This window comes from Pseudophryne corroboree, chromosome 6 (genome assembly GCF_028390025.1).
Source record: "Pseudophryne corroboree isolate aPseCor3 chromosome 6, aPseCor3.hap2, whole genome shotgun sequence".
In the NCBI taxonomy this organism is placed as follows: Eukaryota; Metazoa; Chordata; class Amphibia; order Anura; family Myobatrachidae; genus Pseudophryne; species Pseudophryne corroboree.
This window is the reverse complement of record NC_086449.1, coordinates 840863876-840881387: the sequence shown is the minus strand read 5'-3', so window position 1 is coordinate 840881387 and position 17512 is coordinate 840863876. Positions and strand designations below refer to the sequence as shown.

Below are 17512 nucleotides of genomic sequence, written 5' to 3'. Positions count from 1 at the left end.
TACTCTGTGCGGCACCGTCTCTGCCGTTACCTGCATTACTCTGTGCTGCACCATCTCTGCCATTACCTGCATTACTCTGTGCTGCACCGTCTCTATCACCTGCATTACTCTGTGCTGCACCGTCTCTGCCGTTACCTGCATTACTCTGTACTGCACTGTCTCTGCTGTTACCTGCATTACTCTGTACTGCACTGTCTCTGCTGTTACCTGCATTACTCTGTGCTGCAACGTCTCTGCCATAACCTGCATTACTCTGTGCTGCACCGTCTCTGCCGTTACCTGCATTACTCTGTGCTGCACCATCTCTGCCGTTACCTGCATTACTCTGTGCTGCACCGTCTCTGCTGTAACCTGCATTACTCTGTGCTGCACCATCTCTGCTGTTTCCTTTATTACTCTGTGCTGCACCGTCTCTGCTGTTACCTGCATTACTCTGTACTGCTCTGTCTCTGCTGTTACCTGCATTACTCTGTGCAGCACCGTCTCTGCCGTTACCTGCATTACTCTGTGCTGCACCGTCTCTGCCGTTACCTGCATTACTCTGTGCTGCACCATCTCTACCGTTACCTGCATTACTCTGTGCTGCACTGTCTCTGCCATTACCTGCATTACTCTGTGCTGCACCGTCTCTGCCATTACCTGCATTACTCTGTGCTGCACCGTCTCTGCTGTTACCTGCATTACTCTGTGCTGCACCGTCTCTGCTGTTACCTGCATTACTCTGTGCTGCACCGTCTCTGCTGTTACCTGCATTACTCTGTGCTGCACCGTCTCTGCTGTTACCTGCATTACTCTGTGCTGTACCGTCTCTGCCGTTACCTGCATTACTCTGTGCTGTACCGTCTCTGATGTTACCTGCATTACTCTGTGCTGCACCGTCTCTGCTGTTACCTGCATTACTCTGTGCTGTACCGTCTCTGCCGTTACCTGCATTACTCTGTGCTGTACCGTCTCTGATGTTACCTGCATTACTCTGTGCTGCACCGTCTCTGCAGTTACCTGCATTACTCTGTGCTGCACTCTCTGCCGTTACCTGGATTACTCTGTGCTGCACCGTCTCTGCTGTTACCTGCATTACTCTGTGCTGCACCGTCTCTGCTGTTACCTGCATTACTCTGTGCTGTACCGTCTCTGCCGTTACCTGCATTACTCTGTGCTGTACCGTCTCTGATGTTACCTGCATTACTCTGTGCTGCACCGTCTCTGCTGTTACCTGCATTACTCTGTGCTGTACCGTCTCTGCCGTTACCTGCATTACTCTGTGCTGTACCGTCTCTGATGTTACCTGCATTACTCTGTGCTGCACCGTCTCTGCAGTTACCTGCATTACTCTGTGCTGCACTCTCTGCCGTTACCTGGATTACTCTGTGCTGTACCGTCTCTGATGTTACCTGCATTACTCTGTGCTGCACCGTCTCTGCTATCACCTGCATTACTCTGTGCTGCACCGTCTCTGCTGTTACCTGCATTACTCTGTGCTGCAACGTCTCTGCCATAACCTGCATTACTCTGTGCTGCACCGTCTCTGCCGTTACCTGCATTACTCTGTGCTGCACCATCTCTGCCGTTACCTGCATTACTCTGTGCTGCACCGTCTCTGCTGTAACCTGCATTACTCTGTGCTGCACCATCTCTGCTGTTTCCTTTATTACTCTGTGCTGCACCGTCTCTGCTGTTACCTGCATTACTCTGTACTGCTCTGTCTCTGCTGTTACCTGCATTACTCTGTGCAGCACCGTCTCTGCCGTTACCTGCATTACTCTGTGCTGCACCGTCTCTGCCGTTACCTGCATTACTCTGTGCTGCACCATCTCTACCGTTACCTGCATTACTCTGTGCTGCACTGTCTCTGCCATTACCTGCATTACTCTGTGCTGCACCGTCTCTGCCATTACCTGCATTACTCTGTGCTGCACCGTCTCTGCTGTTACCTGCATTACTCTGTGCTGCACCGTCTCTGCTGTTACCTGCATTACTCTGTGCTGCACCGTCTCTGCTGTTACCTGCATTACTCTGTGCTGCACCGTCTCTGCTGTTACCTGCATTACTCTGTGCTGTACCGTCTCTGCCGTTACCTGCATTACTCTGTGCTGTACCGTCTCTGATGTTACCTGCATTACTCTGTGCTGCACCGTCTCTGCTGTTACCTGCATTACTCTGTGCTGTACCGTCTCTGCCGTTACCTGCATTACTCTGTGCTGCACCGTCTCTGCTGTTACCTGCATTACTCTGTGCTGTACCGTCTCTGTAGCTACCTGCATTACTCTGTGCTGCACCGTCTCTGATGTTACCTGCATTACTCTGTGCTGCACCATCTCTGCTGCTACCTGCATTACTCTGTGCTGCACCATCTCTATCACCTGCATTACTATGTGATGCACCGTCTCTGCTGTCACCTGCATTACTCTGCGCTGCACCGTCTTTGCTGTCACCTGCATTACTCTGTGCTGCACCGTCTCTGCTATCACCTGCATTACTCTGTGCTGCACCGTCTCTATCACCAGCATTACTCTGTGCTGCCGTTACCTGCATTACTCTGTGCTGCACCATCTCTGCTGTTACCTGCATTACTCTGTGCTGCACCATCTCTGATGTTACCTGCATTACTCGGTGCTGCACCATCTCTGCAGCGACCTGCATTACTCTGTGCTGCACCGTCTCTGCTATCACCTGCATTACTCTGTGCTGCACCGTCTCTGCTGTTACCTGCATTACTCTGTGCTGCACCGTCTCTGCTGTTACCTGCATTACTCTGTGCTGCACCGTCTCTGATGTTACCTGCATTACTCTGTGCTGCACCGTCTCTGCTGTTACCTGCATTACTATGTACTGCACTGTCTCTGCTGTTACCTGCATTACTCTGTGCTGCACCGTCTCTGCTGTTACCTGCATTACTCTGTGCTGCACCGTCTCTGCTATCACCTGCATTACTCTGTGCTGCACCGTCTCTGCTGTTACCTGCATTACTCTGTGCTGCACCGTCTCTGCCGTTACCTGCATTACTCTGTTCTGCACCGTCTCTGCCGTTACCTGCATTACTCTGTGCTGCGCTGTCTCTGCTGCTACCTGCATTACTCTATGCTGCACCGTCTCTGCTGTTATCTGCATTACTCTGTGCTGCACCATCTCTGCTGTTACCTGCATTACTCTGTGCTGCACCGTCTCTGCTATCACCTGCATTAGTCTGTGCTGCACCGTCTTTGATATTACCTGCATTACTCTGTGCTGCACCGTCTCTGCTGTTACCTGCATTACTCTGTGCTGCACCGTCTCTGCTGTTACCTGCATTACTTTGTGCTGCACCATCTCTGCCATTACCTGCATTACTCTGTGCTGCACCGTCTCTATCACCTGCATTACTCTGTGCTGCACTGTCTCTGCCGTTACCTGCATTACTCTGTACTGCACTGTCTTTGCTGTTACCTGCATTACTCTGTGCGGCACCGTCTCTGCCGTTACCTGCATTACTCTGTGCTGCACCATCTCTGCCATTACCTGCATTACTCTGTGCTGCACCGTCTCTATCACCTGCATTACTCTGTGCTGCACCGTCTCTGCCGTTACCTGCATTACTCTGTACTGCACTGTCTCTGCTGTTACCTGCATTACTCTGTACTGCACTGTCTCTGCTGTTACCTGCATTACTCTGTGCTGCAACGTCTCTGCCATAACCTGCATTACTCTGTGCTGCACCGTCTCTGCCGTTACCTGCATTACTCTGTGCTGCACCATCTCTGCCGTTACCTGCATTACTCTGTGCTGCACCGTCTCTGCTGTAACCTGCATTACTCTGTGCTGCACCATCTCTGCTGTTTCCTTTATTACTCTGTGCTGCACCGTCTCTGCTGTTACCTGCATTACTCTGTACTGCTCTGTCTCTGCTGTTACCTGCATTACTCTGTGCAGCACCGTCTCTGCCGTTACCTGCATTACTCTGTGCTGCACCGTCTCTGCCGTTACCTGCATTACTCTGTGCTGCACCATCTCTACCGTTACCTGCATTACTCTGTGCTGCACTGTCTCTGCCATTACCTGCATTACTCTGTGCTGCACCGTCTCTGCCATTACCTGCATTACTCTGTGCTGCACCGTCTCTGCCGTTACCTGCATTACTCTGTGCTGCACCGTCTCTGCCGTTACCTGCATTACTCTGTGCTGCACTGTCTCTGCCATTACCTGCATTACTCTGTGCTGCACCGTCTCTGCCATTACCTGCATTACTCTGTGCTGCACCGTCTCTGCTGTTACCTGCATTACTCTGTGCTGCACCGTCTCTGCTGTTACCTGCATTACTCTGTGCTGCACCGTCTCTGCTGTTACCTGCATTACTCTGTGCTGCACCGTCTCTGCTGTTACCTGCATTACTCTGTGCTGTACCGTCTCTGCCGTTACCTGCATTACTCTGTGCTGTACCGTCTCTGATGTTACCTGCATTACTCTGTGCTGCACCGTCTCTGCTGTTACCTGCATTACTCTGTGCTGTACCGTCTCTGCCGTTACCTGCATTACTCTGTGCTGTACCGTCTCTGATGTTACCTGCATTACTCTGTGCTGCACCGTCTCTGCAGTTACCTGCATTACTCTGTGCTGCACTCTCTGCCGTTACCTGGATTACTCTGTGCTGTACCGTCTCTGATGTTACCTGCATTACTCTGTGCTGCACCGTCTCTGCTGTTACCTGCATTACTCTGTGCTGCACCGTCTCTGCTGTTACCTGCATTACTCTGTGCTGCACCGTCTCTGCAGTTACCTGTATTACTCTGTGCTGCACCGTCTCTGCTGTTACCTGCATTACTCTGTGCTGTACCGTCTCTGATGTTACCTGCATTACTCTGTGCTGCACTGTCTCTGCTGTTACCTGCATTACTCTGTGCTGTACCGTGTCTGCCATTACCTGCATTACTCTGTGCTGTACCGTCTCTGATGTTACCTGCATTACTCTGTGCTGCACTGTCTCTGCTGTTACCTGCATTACTCTGTGCTGTACCGTGTCTGCCATTACCTGCATTACTCTGTGCTGCACCGTCTCTGCCGTTACCTGCATTACATTACAGTCATACACCTGAGCCTAGGCAGGGAATGAAACGCTGTATAACATTTATTACTGGGTGAGGAAGTCTGCGACCCTCCGTATACACACAGGCCTAATGTTAGCTGACGTGTGCCCGCTGTAGTCTGTTATATATGCGTGATTCTGACCACTAGACGGGGTGGTTTATTGTGGGCGTGTCTCTGTCCTGAATCACTTTCCTGACTCCTCCTCCCGCAGACTATCGCAGCTGGATAAGCAGAGTCTGTGGCATTATCGCCGGCACCCCAACATGCCCAGGAACATTCTCCCGCTGGTGCTGGGCAGTGCGCCTAGCTGGGACCCTCCATCTATATCTGCCATGTACCAGGTCCTGAAGGACTGGCCCTTTACCAACCCGCTGGAGGGGCTCGGCCTGCTGAATTCATGGTGAGTAATGTGTGATTTCCAGAATGTATAATATATTGTAGATATCTGCCCATGTGTCATATTCATGTCCCAGGCTGCTAGATCTTATTGTGTCTGCCTTTAGATTGTAAGCTCTTAGGAGCAGGGCCCTCTGTCTGTAGTCTCAGGTGTTCTTATAGGACTGTCCGTGCAGCAGAGCTCTGCGGCGCCTTATAAATATACCACGGTGCCGATTACACCACCGCTCTGCAGTGCCACCAGCAGTGGTGCCGAGAGAGGGGGGGGAGGGTACAAATTACCTGGGCCCAAGTCTGATAGAGAGGCCCAGTGAAGGCTCATGTCCACGCCTCCTGTGATTAGGCCACGCCCCCTGAAAAGTACCTGGGCCCAGGTCTGGTAAAGGGGCACAGTGAAGGCTCAGGCCCACGCCTCCTGTGATTAGGCCACGCCCCCTGAAAAGTACCTGGGCCCAGATCTGGTAGAAGGGCCCAGTGGAGGCTCAGGTCCACGCCTCCTGTGATTAGGCCACGCCCCCTGAAAAGTACCTGGGCCCAGGTCTGAGAGAGGGACCCAGTGGGGGCTCAGGTCCATGCCTCCTGTGATTAGGCCACGCCCCCTGAAAAGTACCTAGGCCCAGCCTGGCTCTCTAAGCCCTAGCTGGGGGGCATGCCATGCTCCTGTGAGTGGGTGCTTCTCATGTGCTAGACACGCCCCCAAAAAGGTGTGGCCATGACCCCAGCATGCTGTGGTCACACCCCCTCCAGGTGGGGTTGGGGGCAGGAACTTGTTGTATCGGGGCCCAGGATTTCTCTTGGCAGCCCTGGCCACCAGTAACTGGTATCTGCCTCCATAATAACTATGGCTGTGCCTGGATCCTTCTTCCAGCTAGTCCCATGTGCAGGGCCGTCTTACAGCAGTGCAGGCCCCTGGTCACAGCATGCACGGGGGCCCCTCCCCATCCTCCAGCTGTAAGGGTGGGGGTGCTCTCAGCGGGGTGTTCTATCTTCCGCTCAGCATGTAATGTCCGCTGATTACTCCTTTACTGCACAGATGGGGGGAGATGGGGCGGGAGGGAGAACACTAACCTGTGTGAGGGGGCATGGGGCTGAATGAAGGGGCCCCGGTACATGACTTCCAGGGTGGTAGGGGGTGTTTAATACGCCGGGGAGGGGTGTATAGTGGCGTGGGTGTAATATTCATAATTTTCCAGTGAGGGGGGTGGGGAGGTGGGGGGGGGGGGACCCATTGCTTGACTCCAGATATCTCCAGGTCCTAGAAATAGATTCTTAGCTTTGAATTGGATAAAACACTAGCGAGTCCCACCTCTCTATCCTCCGCATCATCCCTTGTTTCAGCGCCAAACAGTCCTCTGACCGACATGATATAGCTGACTGTAATGCACGGAATGATGACGGTCCTCTCACCGACATGACATAGCTGACTGTAATACACGGAATGATGACAGTCCTCTTACTGACATGACATAGCTGACTGTAATACACGGAATGATGACCGTCCTCTCACCGACATAAGATAGCTGACTGTAATACACGGAATGATGACGGTCCTCTCACCGACATGACATAGCTGACTGTAATACACGGAATGATGACGGTCCTCTCACCGACATGACATAGCTGACTGTAATACACGGAATGATGACCGTCCTCTCACCGACATGACATAGCTGACTGTAATACACGGAATGATGACAGTCCTCTTACCGACATGACATAGCTGACTGTAATACACGGAATGATGACCGTCCTCTCACCGACATGACATAGCTGACTGTAATACACGGAATGATGACCGTCCTCTCACCGACATGACATAGCTGACTGTAATACACGGAATGATGACCGTCCTCTCACCGACATGACATAGCTGACTGTAATACACGGAATGATGACGGTCCTCTCACCGACATGACATAGCTGACTGTAATACACGAAATGATGACCGTCCTCTCACCGACATGACATAGCTGACTGTAATACACGGAATGATGACGGTCCTCTCACCGACATGACATAGCTGACTGTAATACACGGAATGATGACCGTCCTCTCACTGACATGACATAGCTGACTGTAATACACGGAATGATGACCGTCCTCTCACCGACATGACATAGCTGACTGTAATACACGGAATGATGACCGTCCTCTCACCGACATGACATAGCTGACTGTAATACACGGAATGATGACGGTCCTCTCACCGACATGACATAGCTGACTGTAATACACGGAATGATGACCGTCCTCTCACCGACATGACATAGCTGACTGTAATACACGGAATGATGACAGTCCTCTTACCGACATGACATAGCTGACTGTAATACACGGAATGATGACAGTCCTCTCACCGACATAAGATAGCTGACTGTAATACACGGAATGATGACGGTCCTCTCACCGACATGACATAGCTGACTGTAATACACGGAATGATGACAGTCCTCTCACCGACATGACATAGCTGACTGTAATACACGGAATGATGACCGTCCTCTCACCGACATGGCATAGCTGACTGTAATACACGGAATGATGACGGTCCTCTCACCGACATGACATAGCTGACTGTAATACACGGAATGATGACGGTCCTCTCACCGACATGACATAGCTGACTGTAATACACGGAATGATGACAGTCCTCTTACTGACATGACATAGCTGACTGTAATACACGGAATGATGACGGTCCTCTCACCGACATGACATAGCTGACTGTAATACACGGAATGATGACGGTCCTCTCACCGACATGACATAGCTGACTGTAATACATGGAATGATGACTGTCCTCTCACCGACATGACATAGCTGACTGTAATACACGGAATGATGACGGTCCTCTCACCGACATGACATAGCTGACTGTAATACACGGAATGATGACGGTCCTCTCACCGACATGACATAGCTGACTGTAATACACGGAATGATGACAGTCCTCTTACTGACATGACATAGCTGACTGTAATACACGGAATGATGACGGTCCTCTCACCGACATGACATAGCTGACTGTAATACACGGAATGATGACGGTCCTCTCACCGACATGACATAGCTGACTGTAATACATGGAATGATGACTGTCCTCTCACCGACATGACATAGCTGACTGTAATACACGGAATGATGATGGTCCTCTCACCGACATCACATAGCTGACTGTAATACACGGAATGATGACCGTCCTCTCACCGACATGACATAGCTGACTGTAATACACGGAATGATGATGGTCCTCTCACCGACATCACATAGCTGACTGTAATACACGGAATGATGACATCACAGACATTGCGTCATTTCCCTCCAGCTTTCCAGATGTGATCATCCGCGAGGCGGCCTGCCGTCAGATCCAGCAGCTGTCTGATGATGAATTGCTGGGGTTCCTCCCACAGCTCGTCCAGGTAAGTGGGACGCGCACAGTAGGTGATCACAGAGAACACTTTAGGGGACCTCGGCAGAGTGATAAAACTCGCTGAGAGTGATAAAGTGCGTTGTGTATGATAAATGGTGCTTCCCTCAATCAGCTCCCAACTGTCATTTTTCAAAAACTGCAGAACACATGACAGTTAGGAGCTGATTGACTGGAGCAATATTTATCAAATACAAGAAGTTTTATCACTTGTTGATAAATGGGTCATTTTTTTAAGGTCATATAACTCTTCGGCTTTGTGCGTCAGCGCAGGGTCCGTCCGCTAAAGGGTTAACTACTGCAATACTAACCCCTGGGCAGCGTTATCACATGGGACTCAATCTTTCATCGGATAGATTAAATATCATTGTCTCTGTCACATTAAAGAACGGCTGCGCACAGCTGGAGACGGGGATTTATTATCTGCCCGCAGATTCCCCCCGTCCGGGGCTTCTCCCTGACACCCCACACGTTGTGATAGGTGCCGGAGACTGAAGGGTGTATTTACTAAGCCTTGGAGAGAGATAAAGTACCAACCATAGCCATTTACCCACATAGGGATAAGCATACCCCCTATATACGCTAGTGTATCCAACCAGGGCATGGGCAATAGGTGACGATCGTGGTGTCACAGGGAGAGAGGAATGCTGTATGGGGTTACTGGGTATGGCGCAACGCATTCTGCCCCAGCGCTGTGATGTCACTGCCGGCCCCTCCCCCACAGGGGCAGCATTCCCAACACATACAAAACCAGAGAGAATTTCTGGGACCACATGATATAACAAAAATAGCACATTAGGATCATTACACATATTATTATGGGATGGAATTAGCCTGGTGTTGGGACTATTCAGTACTATTACCGTTACGTGTGTGTATATGTGTGTGTGTCTAGTGTCTGTGTGTGTGTATATGTGCATGTGTGTATGTATGTATGTATATATATATATATATATATATATATATATATATATGTGTGTGTGTGTGTGTGTGTATATGTGCGTGTGTGTGTGTGTGTGTGTGTATATATATATATATATATATATATATATATGTGTGTGTGTATATGTGCGTGTGTGTATGTGTGCGTGTGAACGCATCTTCCTACACCCAGATTTATTATAATTATTCTTTTTTGTTTACACCAGGCACTGAAGTTTGATTGGCACCTGGATGGCGCGCTGGTGAAGCTCCTCCTCCAGCGCTCGATGCAGAGTCTCCAGGTGGCTCATAGACTCTTCTGGTGAGATTTATTGCACAATGGGGTAAATTTACTAAGATGGGAGTTCTATGTAAGATGGGATGTTGCCCATAGCAACCAATCAGATTTCAGGTATTATCTTCTAGAAGGTGCTAGATAAATGAGAAGTAGAATCAGATTGGTTGCTATGGGAAACATCCCATCTTACATAGAGCTCCCATCTTAGTAAATGTTCCCCCATGTCTGTCAGTGTTCATGCGCAGTTGTTATAATGTTCTCTCAGTGCTGGCGCTTAGTATAATGGCTGCAGGTAAGTGTGCGGGAACCCAGTCACCCTCGCTCAGAGTGATGGCCGCTCGGCTACACCGCGGGTTAGGTAACGAGATCAGACGTTTTATCACTGATTTAAGATGCTTGGAACCTTCTGTGAGTGGAACATGAATTGTGTTTCCCTGTAGGCTGCTGACAGACGCGGCGAATGAAGCTTATTACAGGAGCTTCTATCAGAGGATCCTGGCCGCCCTCCAGCTCTGCGCAGGGAGAGCCTGCAACCGGCAATTCCTGAAACAAAAGCGGCTCCTGAAAATACTACAGGACATCGCAGAGAAAGTCAAGAGTTCTGTGGAAGAGAAGAGACAGGTCTACAGTGATATCCTTCTTATTTATTCCTCTGTACGCGTGGCTGGAAACCCAGCGCACGTGGCCAAGATGGCGGCTGTGGCACTGAGGGGGTTATTCCCCTGTGCGGCAGCGCCATTTTCATATTGTTACATATACTGTAACTGTAGGTTTAATAATGTACTGTGCTTTACCTGGAGAGGAGCGCTTCTGTATTGCTGAAAGCCAAACACGCCCAACCCTAGCGCTCCCTGGGCCGGGTCTTCCCTCGAGTTCAGAACTGAATCTGGGGTGTGCCTTGCATGTAAGTCCCTCCCTCAGGATCTCCGCTGTCATGGTGTATGACTGTTCATAATGCAATAGGAACAAAACCGGACCCAAAATACATAATTGCAGCTGTTTTTATCATTTTTTTAAGGAATCCCAGCAGTGACCAGCATACTATACTATGTCCAGTACATGATACTCTGCAGTGACCGGCATACTATAATATGTCCAGCACATGACACACTGCAGTGACGGGCATACTATACTATGTCCAGCACATGACACTCTGCAGTGACCGGCATACTATACTATGTCCAGCACATGACACTCTGCAGTGACCAACATACTATACTATGTCCAGCACATGACACTCTGCAGTGACCAGCATACTATACTATGTCCAGCACATAACACTCTGCAGTGACTGGCATACTGTACTATGTCCAGCATATGACACTCTGCAGTGACCAGCATACTATACTATGTCCAGCACATGATACTCTGCAGTGACCAGCATACTATACTATGTCCAGCACATGACACTCTGCAGTGACCAGCATACTATACTATGTCCAGCACATGACACTCTGCAGTGACCGGCATACTATACTATGTCCAGCACATGACACTCTGCAGTGACCGGCATACTATACTATGTCCAGCACATGACACTCTGCAGTGACCAGCATACTATACTATGTCCAGCATATGACACTCTCCAGTGACCGGCATACTATACTATGTCCAGCACATGACACTCTGCAGTGACCAGCATACTATACTATGTCCAGCACATGACACTCTGCAGTGACCAACATACTATACTATGTCCAGCACATGACACTCTGCAGTGACCAGCATACTATACTATGTCCAGCACATGACACTCTGCAGTGACCGGCATACTATACTATGTCCAGCACATGACACTCTGCAGTGACCAGCATACTATACTATGTCCAGCACATGACACTCTGCAGTGACCGGCATACTATACTATGTCCAGCACATGACACTCTGCAGTGACCGGCATACTATAATATGTCCAGCACATGACACTCTGCAGTGACTAGCATACTATACTATGTCCAGCACATGACACTCTGCAGTGACTAGCATACTATACTATGTCCAGCACATGACACTCTGCAGTGACCAGCATACTATACTATGTCCAGAACATGACACTCTGCAGTGACTGGCATACTATACTATGTCCAGCACATGACACTCTGCAGTGACCAGCATACTATACTATGTCCAGCACATGACACTCTGCAGTGACCGGCATACTATACTATGTCCAGCACATGACACTCTGCAGTGACTGGCATACTATACTATGTCCAGCACATGACACTCTGCAGTGACCGGCATACTATACTATGTCCAGCACATGACACTCTGCAGTGACCGGCATACTATACTATGTCCAGCACATGACACTCTGCAGTGACCAGCATACTATACTATGTCCAGCACATGACACTCTGCAGTGACCGGCATACTATACTATGTCCAGCACATGACACTCTGCAGTGACCGGCATACTATAATATGTCCAGCACATGACACTCTGCAGTGACTAGCATACTATACTATGTCCAGCACATGACACTCTGCAGTGACTAGCATACTATACTATGTCCAGCACATGACACTCTGCAGTGACCAGCATACTATACTATGTCCAGAACATGACACTCTGCAGTGACTGGCATACTATACTATGTCCAGCACATGACACTCTGCAGTGACCAGCATACTATACTATGTCCAGCACATGACACTCTGCAGTGACCGGCATACTATACTATGTCCAGCACATGACACTCTGCAGTGACTGGCATACTATACTATGTCCAGCACATGACACTCTGCAGTGACCGGCATACTATACTATGTCCAGCACATGACACTCTGCAGTGACCGGCATACTATACTATGTCCAGCACATGACACTCTGCAGTGACCGGCATACTATACTATGTCCAGCACATGACACTCTGCAGTGACCGGCATACTATACTATGTCCAGCACATGACACTCTGCAGTGACCGGCATACTATAATATGTCCAGCACATGACACTCTGTAGTGACCGGCATACTATACTATGTCCAGCACATGACACTCTGCAGTGACCGGCATACTATACTATGTCCAGCACATGACACTCTGCAGTGACCGGCATACTATACTATGTCCAGCACATGACACTCTGCAGTGACTGGCATACTATACTATGTCCAGCACATGACACTCTGCAGTGACCGGCATACTATACTATGTCCAGCACATGACACTCTGCAGTGACCGGCATACTATAATATGTCCAGCACATGACACTCTGCAGTGACCGGCATACTATACTATGTCCAGCACATGACACTCTGCAGTGACCGGCATACTATAATATGTCCAGCACATGACACTCTGTAGTGACCAGCATACTATACTATGTCCAGCACATGACACTCTGCAGTGACCAGCATACTATACTATGTCCAGCACATGACACTCTGCAGTGACCAGCATACTATACTATGTCCAGCACATGACACTCTGCAGTGACCGGCATACTATAATATGTCCAGCACATGACACTCTGTAGTGACCAGCATACTATACTATGTCCAGCACATAACACTCTGCAGTGACCGGCATACTATAATATGTCCAGCACATGACACTCTGCACTGACCAGCATACTATACTATGTCCAGCACATAACACTCTGCAGTGACCGGCATACTATACTATGTCCAGCACATGACACTCTGGCGTTATACATTACACCGGCTCCTGTGTGTCAGTCCTGCATGCATAGACTGTCAGTGGCTGCTTTCTCCATGATAGGAGCCTGATCTCCTGCTTCTCCAGTCATCTGCTGTGTGTCTGGCAGATTATTCTATATGTAACGCTGCCAGATGTAATACAGAGCTGAGTGAGGCCGCAGGAAGCCCCCAGCGTGGTCTGTGCGTCTGATGATAGATTCTCTCCATATTGTCTTTTATCTGAAGTTCAATCAGACGTTGCTTTGTAATGTGCCCGGGAAAGATGAAGGGAATACCCTGCGGCCATGCGAGTACCAGCAGCCCTAAATAAGACATCTACAGCGTGTCCTTCTCCTGCGCCTGCTGCGTGTTCTTCTCCTGCGCCTGCTGCATTTCCTTCTCCTGCGCCTGCTGCGTGTCCTTCTCCTGCGCCTGCTGCGTGTCCTTCTCCTGCGCCTGCTGCATTTCCTTCTCCTGCGCCTGCTGCGTGTCCTTCTCCTGCGTCTGCTGCGTGTCCTTCTCCTGCTGCGTGTCCTGCGTCTGCTGCGTGTCCTTCTCCTGCGTCTGCTGCGTGTCCTTCTCCTGCTGCGTGTCCTTCTCCTGCGCCTGCTGCGTGTCCTTCTCCTGCGTCTGCTGCGAGTCCTTCTCCTGCGCCTGCTGCGAGTCCTTCTCCTGCGTCTACTGCGTGTCCTTCTCCTGCGCCTGCTGCGTGTCCTTCTCCTGCGCCTGCTGCGTGTCCTTCTCCTGCGTCTACTGCGTGTCCTTCTCCTGCGCCTGCTGCGTGTCCTTCTCCTGCGCCTGCTGCGTGTCCTTCTCCTGCGTCTACTGCGTGTCCTTCTCCTGCGTCTACTGCGTGTCCTTCTCCTGCGCCTGCTGCGTGTCCTTCTCCTGCGCCTGCTGCGTGTCCTTCTCCTGCGCCTGCTGCGTGTCCTTCTCCTGCGCCTGCTGCGTTTCCTTCTCCTGCGCCTGCTGCGTGTCCTTCTCCTGCGTCTGCTGCGTGTCCTTCTCCTGCGTCTGCTGCGTGTCCTTCTCCTGCGCCTGCTGCGTGTCCTTCTCCTGCGTCTGCTGCGTGTCCTTCTCCTGCGTCTGCTGCGTGTCCTTCTCCTGCGTCTGCTGCGTGTCCTTCTCCTGCGTCTGCTGCGTGTCCTTCTCCTGCGTCTGCTGCGTGTCCTTCTCCTGCGTCTGCTGCGTGTCCTTCTCCTGCGTCTGCTGCGTGTCCTTCTCCTGCGTCTGCTGCGTGTCCTTCTCCTGCGTCTGCTGCGTGTCCTTCTCCTGCTGCGTGTTCTTCTCCTGCGTCTGCTGCGTGTTCTTCTCCTGCGTCTACTGCGTGTCCTTCTCCTGCGCCTGCTGCGTGTCCTTCTCCTGCGCCTGCTGCGTGTCCTTCTCCTGCGCCTGCTGCGTGTCCTTCTCCTGCGCCTGCTGCGCATCCTTCTCCTGCGTCTGCTGCGTGTCCTACTCCTGCGCTGCGCCTGCTGCGTGTCCTTCTCCTGCGCCTGCTGCGTGTCCTTCTCCTGCGCCTGCTGCGTGTTCTTCTCCTGCGCCTGCTGCGTGTCCTACTCCTGCGCTGCGTCTGCTGCGTGTCCTTCTCCTGCGCCTGCTGCGTGTCCTTCTCCTGCGTCTGTTGCATTTCCTTCTCCTGCGCCTGCTGCGCGTCCTTCTCCTGCGTCTGCTGCGTGTCCTTCTCCTGCGTCTGCTGCGTGTCCTACTCCTGCGCTGCGCCTGCTGCGTGTCCTTCTCCTGCGCCTGCTGCGTGTTCTTCTCCTGCGCCTGCTGCGTGTCCTTCTCCTGCGTCTGTTGCATTTCCTTCTCCTGCGCCTGCTGCGCGTCCTTCTCCTGCGTCTGCTGCGTGTCCTTCTCCTGCGTCTGCTGCGTGTCCTTCTCCTGCGCTGCGTCTGCTGCGTGTCCTTCTCCTGCGCCTGCTGCGTGTTCTTCTCCTGCGCCTGCTGCGTGTCCTTCTCCTGCGTCTGTTGCATTTCCTTCTCCTGCGCCTGCTGCGCGTCCTTCTCCTGCGTCTGCTGCGTGTCCTTCTCCTGCGTCTGCTGCGTGTCCTTCTCCTGCGCCTGCTGCGTGTCCTTCTCCTGCGTCTACTGCGTGTCCTTCTCCTGCGCCTGCTGCGTGTCCTTCTCCTGCGTCTGCTGCGTGTCCTTCTCCTGCGTCTGCTGCGTGTCCTTCTCCTGCGCCTGCTGCGCGTCCTTCTCCTGCGCCTGCTGCGCATCCTTCTCCTGCGTCTGCTGCGCGTCCTTCTCCTGCGCCTGCTGCGCATCCTTCTCCTGCGTCTGCTGCGTGTCCTTCTCCTGCGTCTGCTGCGCGTCCTTCTCCTGCGCCTGCTGCGCGTCCTTCTCCTGCGCCTGCTGCGTGTCCTTCTCCTGCGCCTGCTGCGTGTCCTTCTCCTGCGCCTGCTGCGTGTCCTTCTCCTGCGTCTGCTGCGTGTCCTTCTCCTGCTGCGTGTCCTTCTCCTGCTGCGTGTCCTTCTCCTGCGTCTGCTGCGTGTCCTTCTCCTGCTGTGTGTCCTTCTCCTGCGCCTGCTGCGTGTCCTTCTCCTGCGCCTGCTGCGCGTCCTTCTCCTGCGTCTGCTGCGTGTTCTTCTCCTGCGTGTCCTTCTCCTGCGCCTGCTGCGTGTCCTACTCCTGCGCTGCGCCTGCTGCGTGTCCTTCTCCTGCGCCTGCTGCGTGTCCTTCTCCTGCGCCTGCTGCGTGTCCTTCTCCTGCGCCTGCTGCGTGTCCTACTCCTGCGCTGCGCCTGCTGCGTGTCCTTCTCCTGCGCCTGCTGCGTGTCCTTCTCCTGCGCCTGCTGCGCGTCCTTCTCCTGCGCCTGCTGCGTGTCCTACTCCTGCGCTGCGTCTGCTGCGCGTCCTTCTCCTGCGTCTACTGCGTGTCCTTCTCCTGCGTCTGCTGCGCGTCCTTCTCCTGCGTCTGCTGCGTGTCCTTCTCCTGTGCCTGCTGCGTGTCCTTCTCCTGCGCCTGCTGCGCGTCCTTCTCCTGCGCCTGCTGCGTGTTCTTCTCCTGCGCCTGCTGCGTGTCCTTCTCCTGCGCTGCGCCTGCTGCGTGTCCTTCTCCTGCGCCTGCTGCGTGTCCTACTCCTGCGCTGCGCCTGCTGCGTGTCCTTCTGCGCCTGCTGCGTGTCCTTCTCCTGCGCCTGCTGCGTGTCCTTCTCCTGCGCCTGCTGCGTGTCCTTCTCCTGCGCCTGCTGCGTGTCCTTCTCCTGCGCCTGCTGCGTGTCCTACTCCTGCGCTGCGTCTGCTGCGCGTCCTTCTCCTGCGCCTGCTGCGTGTCCTACTCCTGCGCCTGCTGCGTGTCCTTCTCCTGCGTCTGCTGCGTGTCCTTCTCCTGCGTCTACTGCGTGTCCTTCTCCTGCGCCTGCTGCGTGTCCTTCTCCTGCGTCTGCTGCGTGTCCTTCTCCTGCGTCTACTGCGTGTCCTTCTCCTGCGCCTGCTGCGTGTCCTTCTCCTGCGTCTGCTGCGTGTCCTCCTGCGCCTGCTGCGTGTCCTTCTCCTGCGTCTGCTGCGTGTCCTTCTCCTGCGTCTGCTGCGTGTCCTACTCCTGCGCCTGCTGCGTGTCCTTCTCCTGCGTCTGCTGCGTGTCCTTCTCCTGCGTCTACTGCGTGTCCTTCTCCTGCGCCTGCTGCGTGTCCTTCTCCTGCGTCTGCTGCGTGTCCTTCTCCTGCGTCTACTGCGTGTCCTTCTCCTGCGCCTGCTGCGTGTCCTTCTCCTGCGTCTGCTGCGTGTCCTTCTCCTGCGTCTACTGCGTGTCCTTCTCCTGCGCCTGCTGC

The 17512-nt window shown here is 52.4% G+C and overlaps 1 protein-coding gene across 1 annotated transcript in view; it reads left to right on the top strand.

Annotated features, from left to right (window-relative positions):
• The window catches only part of PIK3C2G (phosphatidylinositol-4-phosphate 3-kinase catalytic subunit type 2 gamma), a 326465-nt gene that overhangs the window by 184546 nt on the left and 124407 nt on the right, over positions 1 to 17512 (top strand). The window contains exons 16-19 of the mRNA XM_063930092.1: positions 5270 to 5458; positions 8780 to 8873; positions 10030 to 10124; positions 10541 to 10721. Coding sequence (XP_063786162.1) covers positions 5270 to 5458; positions 8780 to 8873; positions 10030 to 10124; positions 10541 to 10721 — 559 coding nt within the window. The remainder of the gene's footprint in view (positions 1 to 5269; positions 5459 to 8779; positions 8874 to 10029; positions 10125 to 10540; positions 10722 to 17512) is intronic.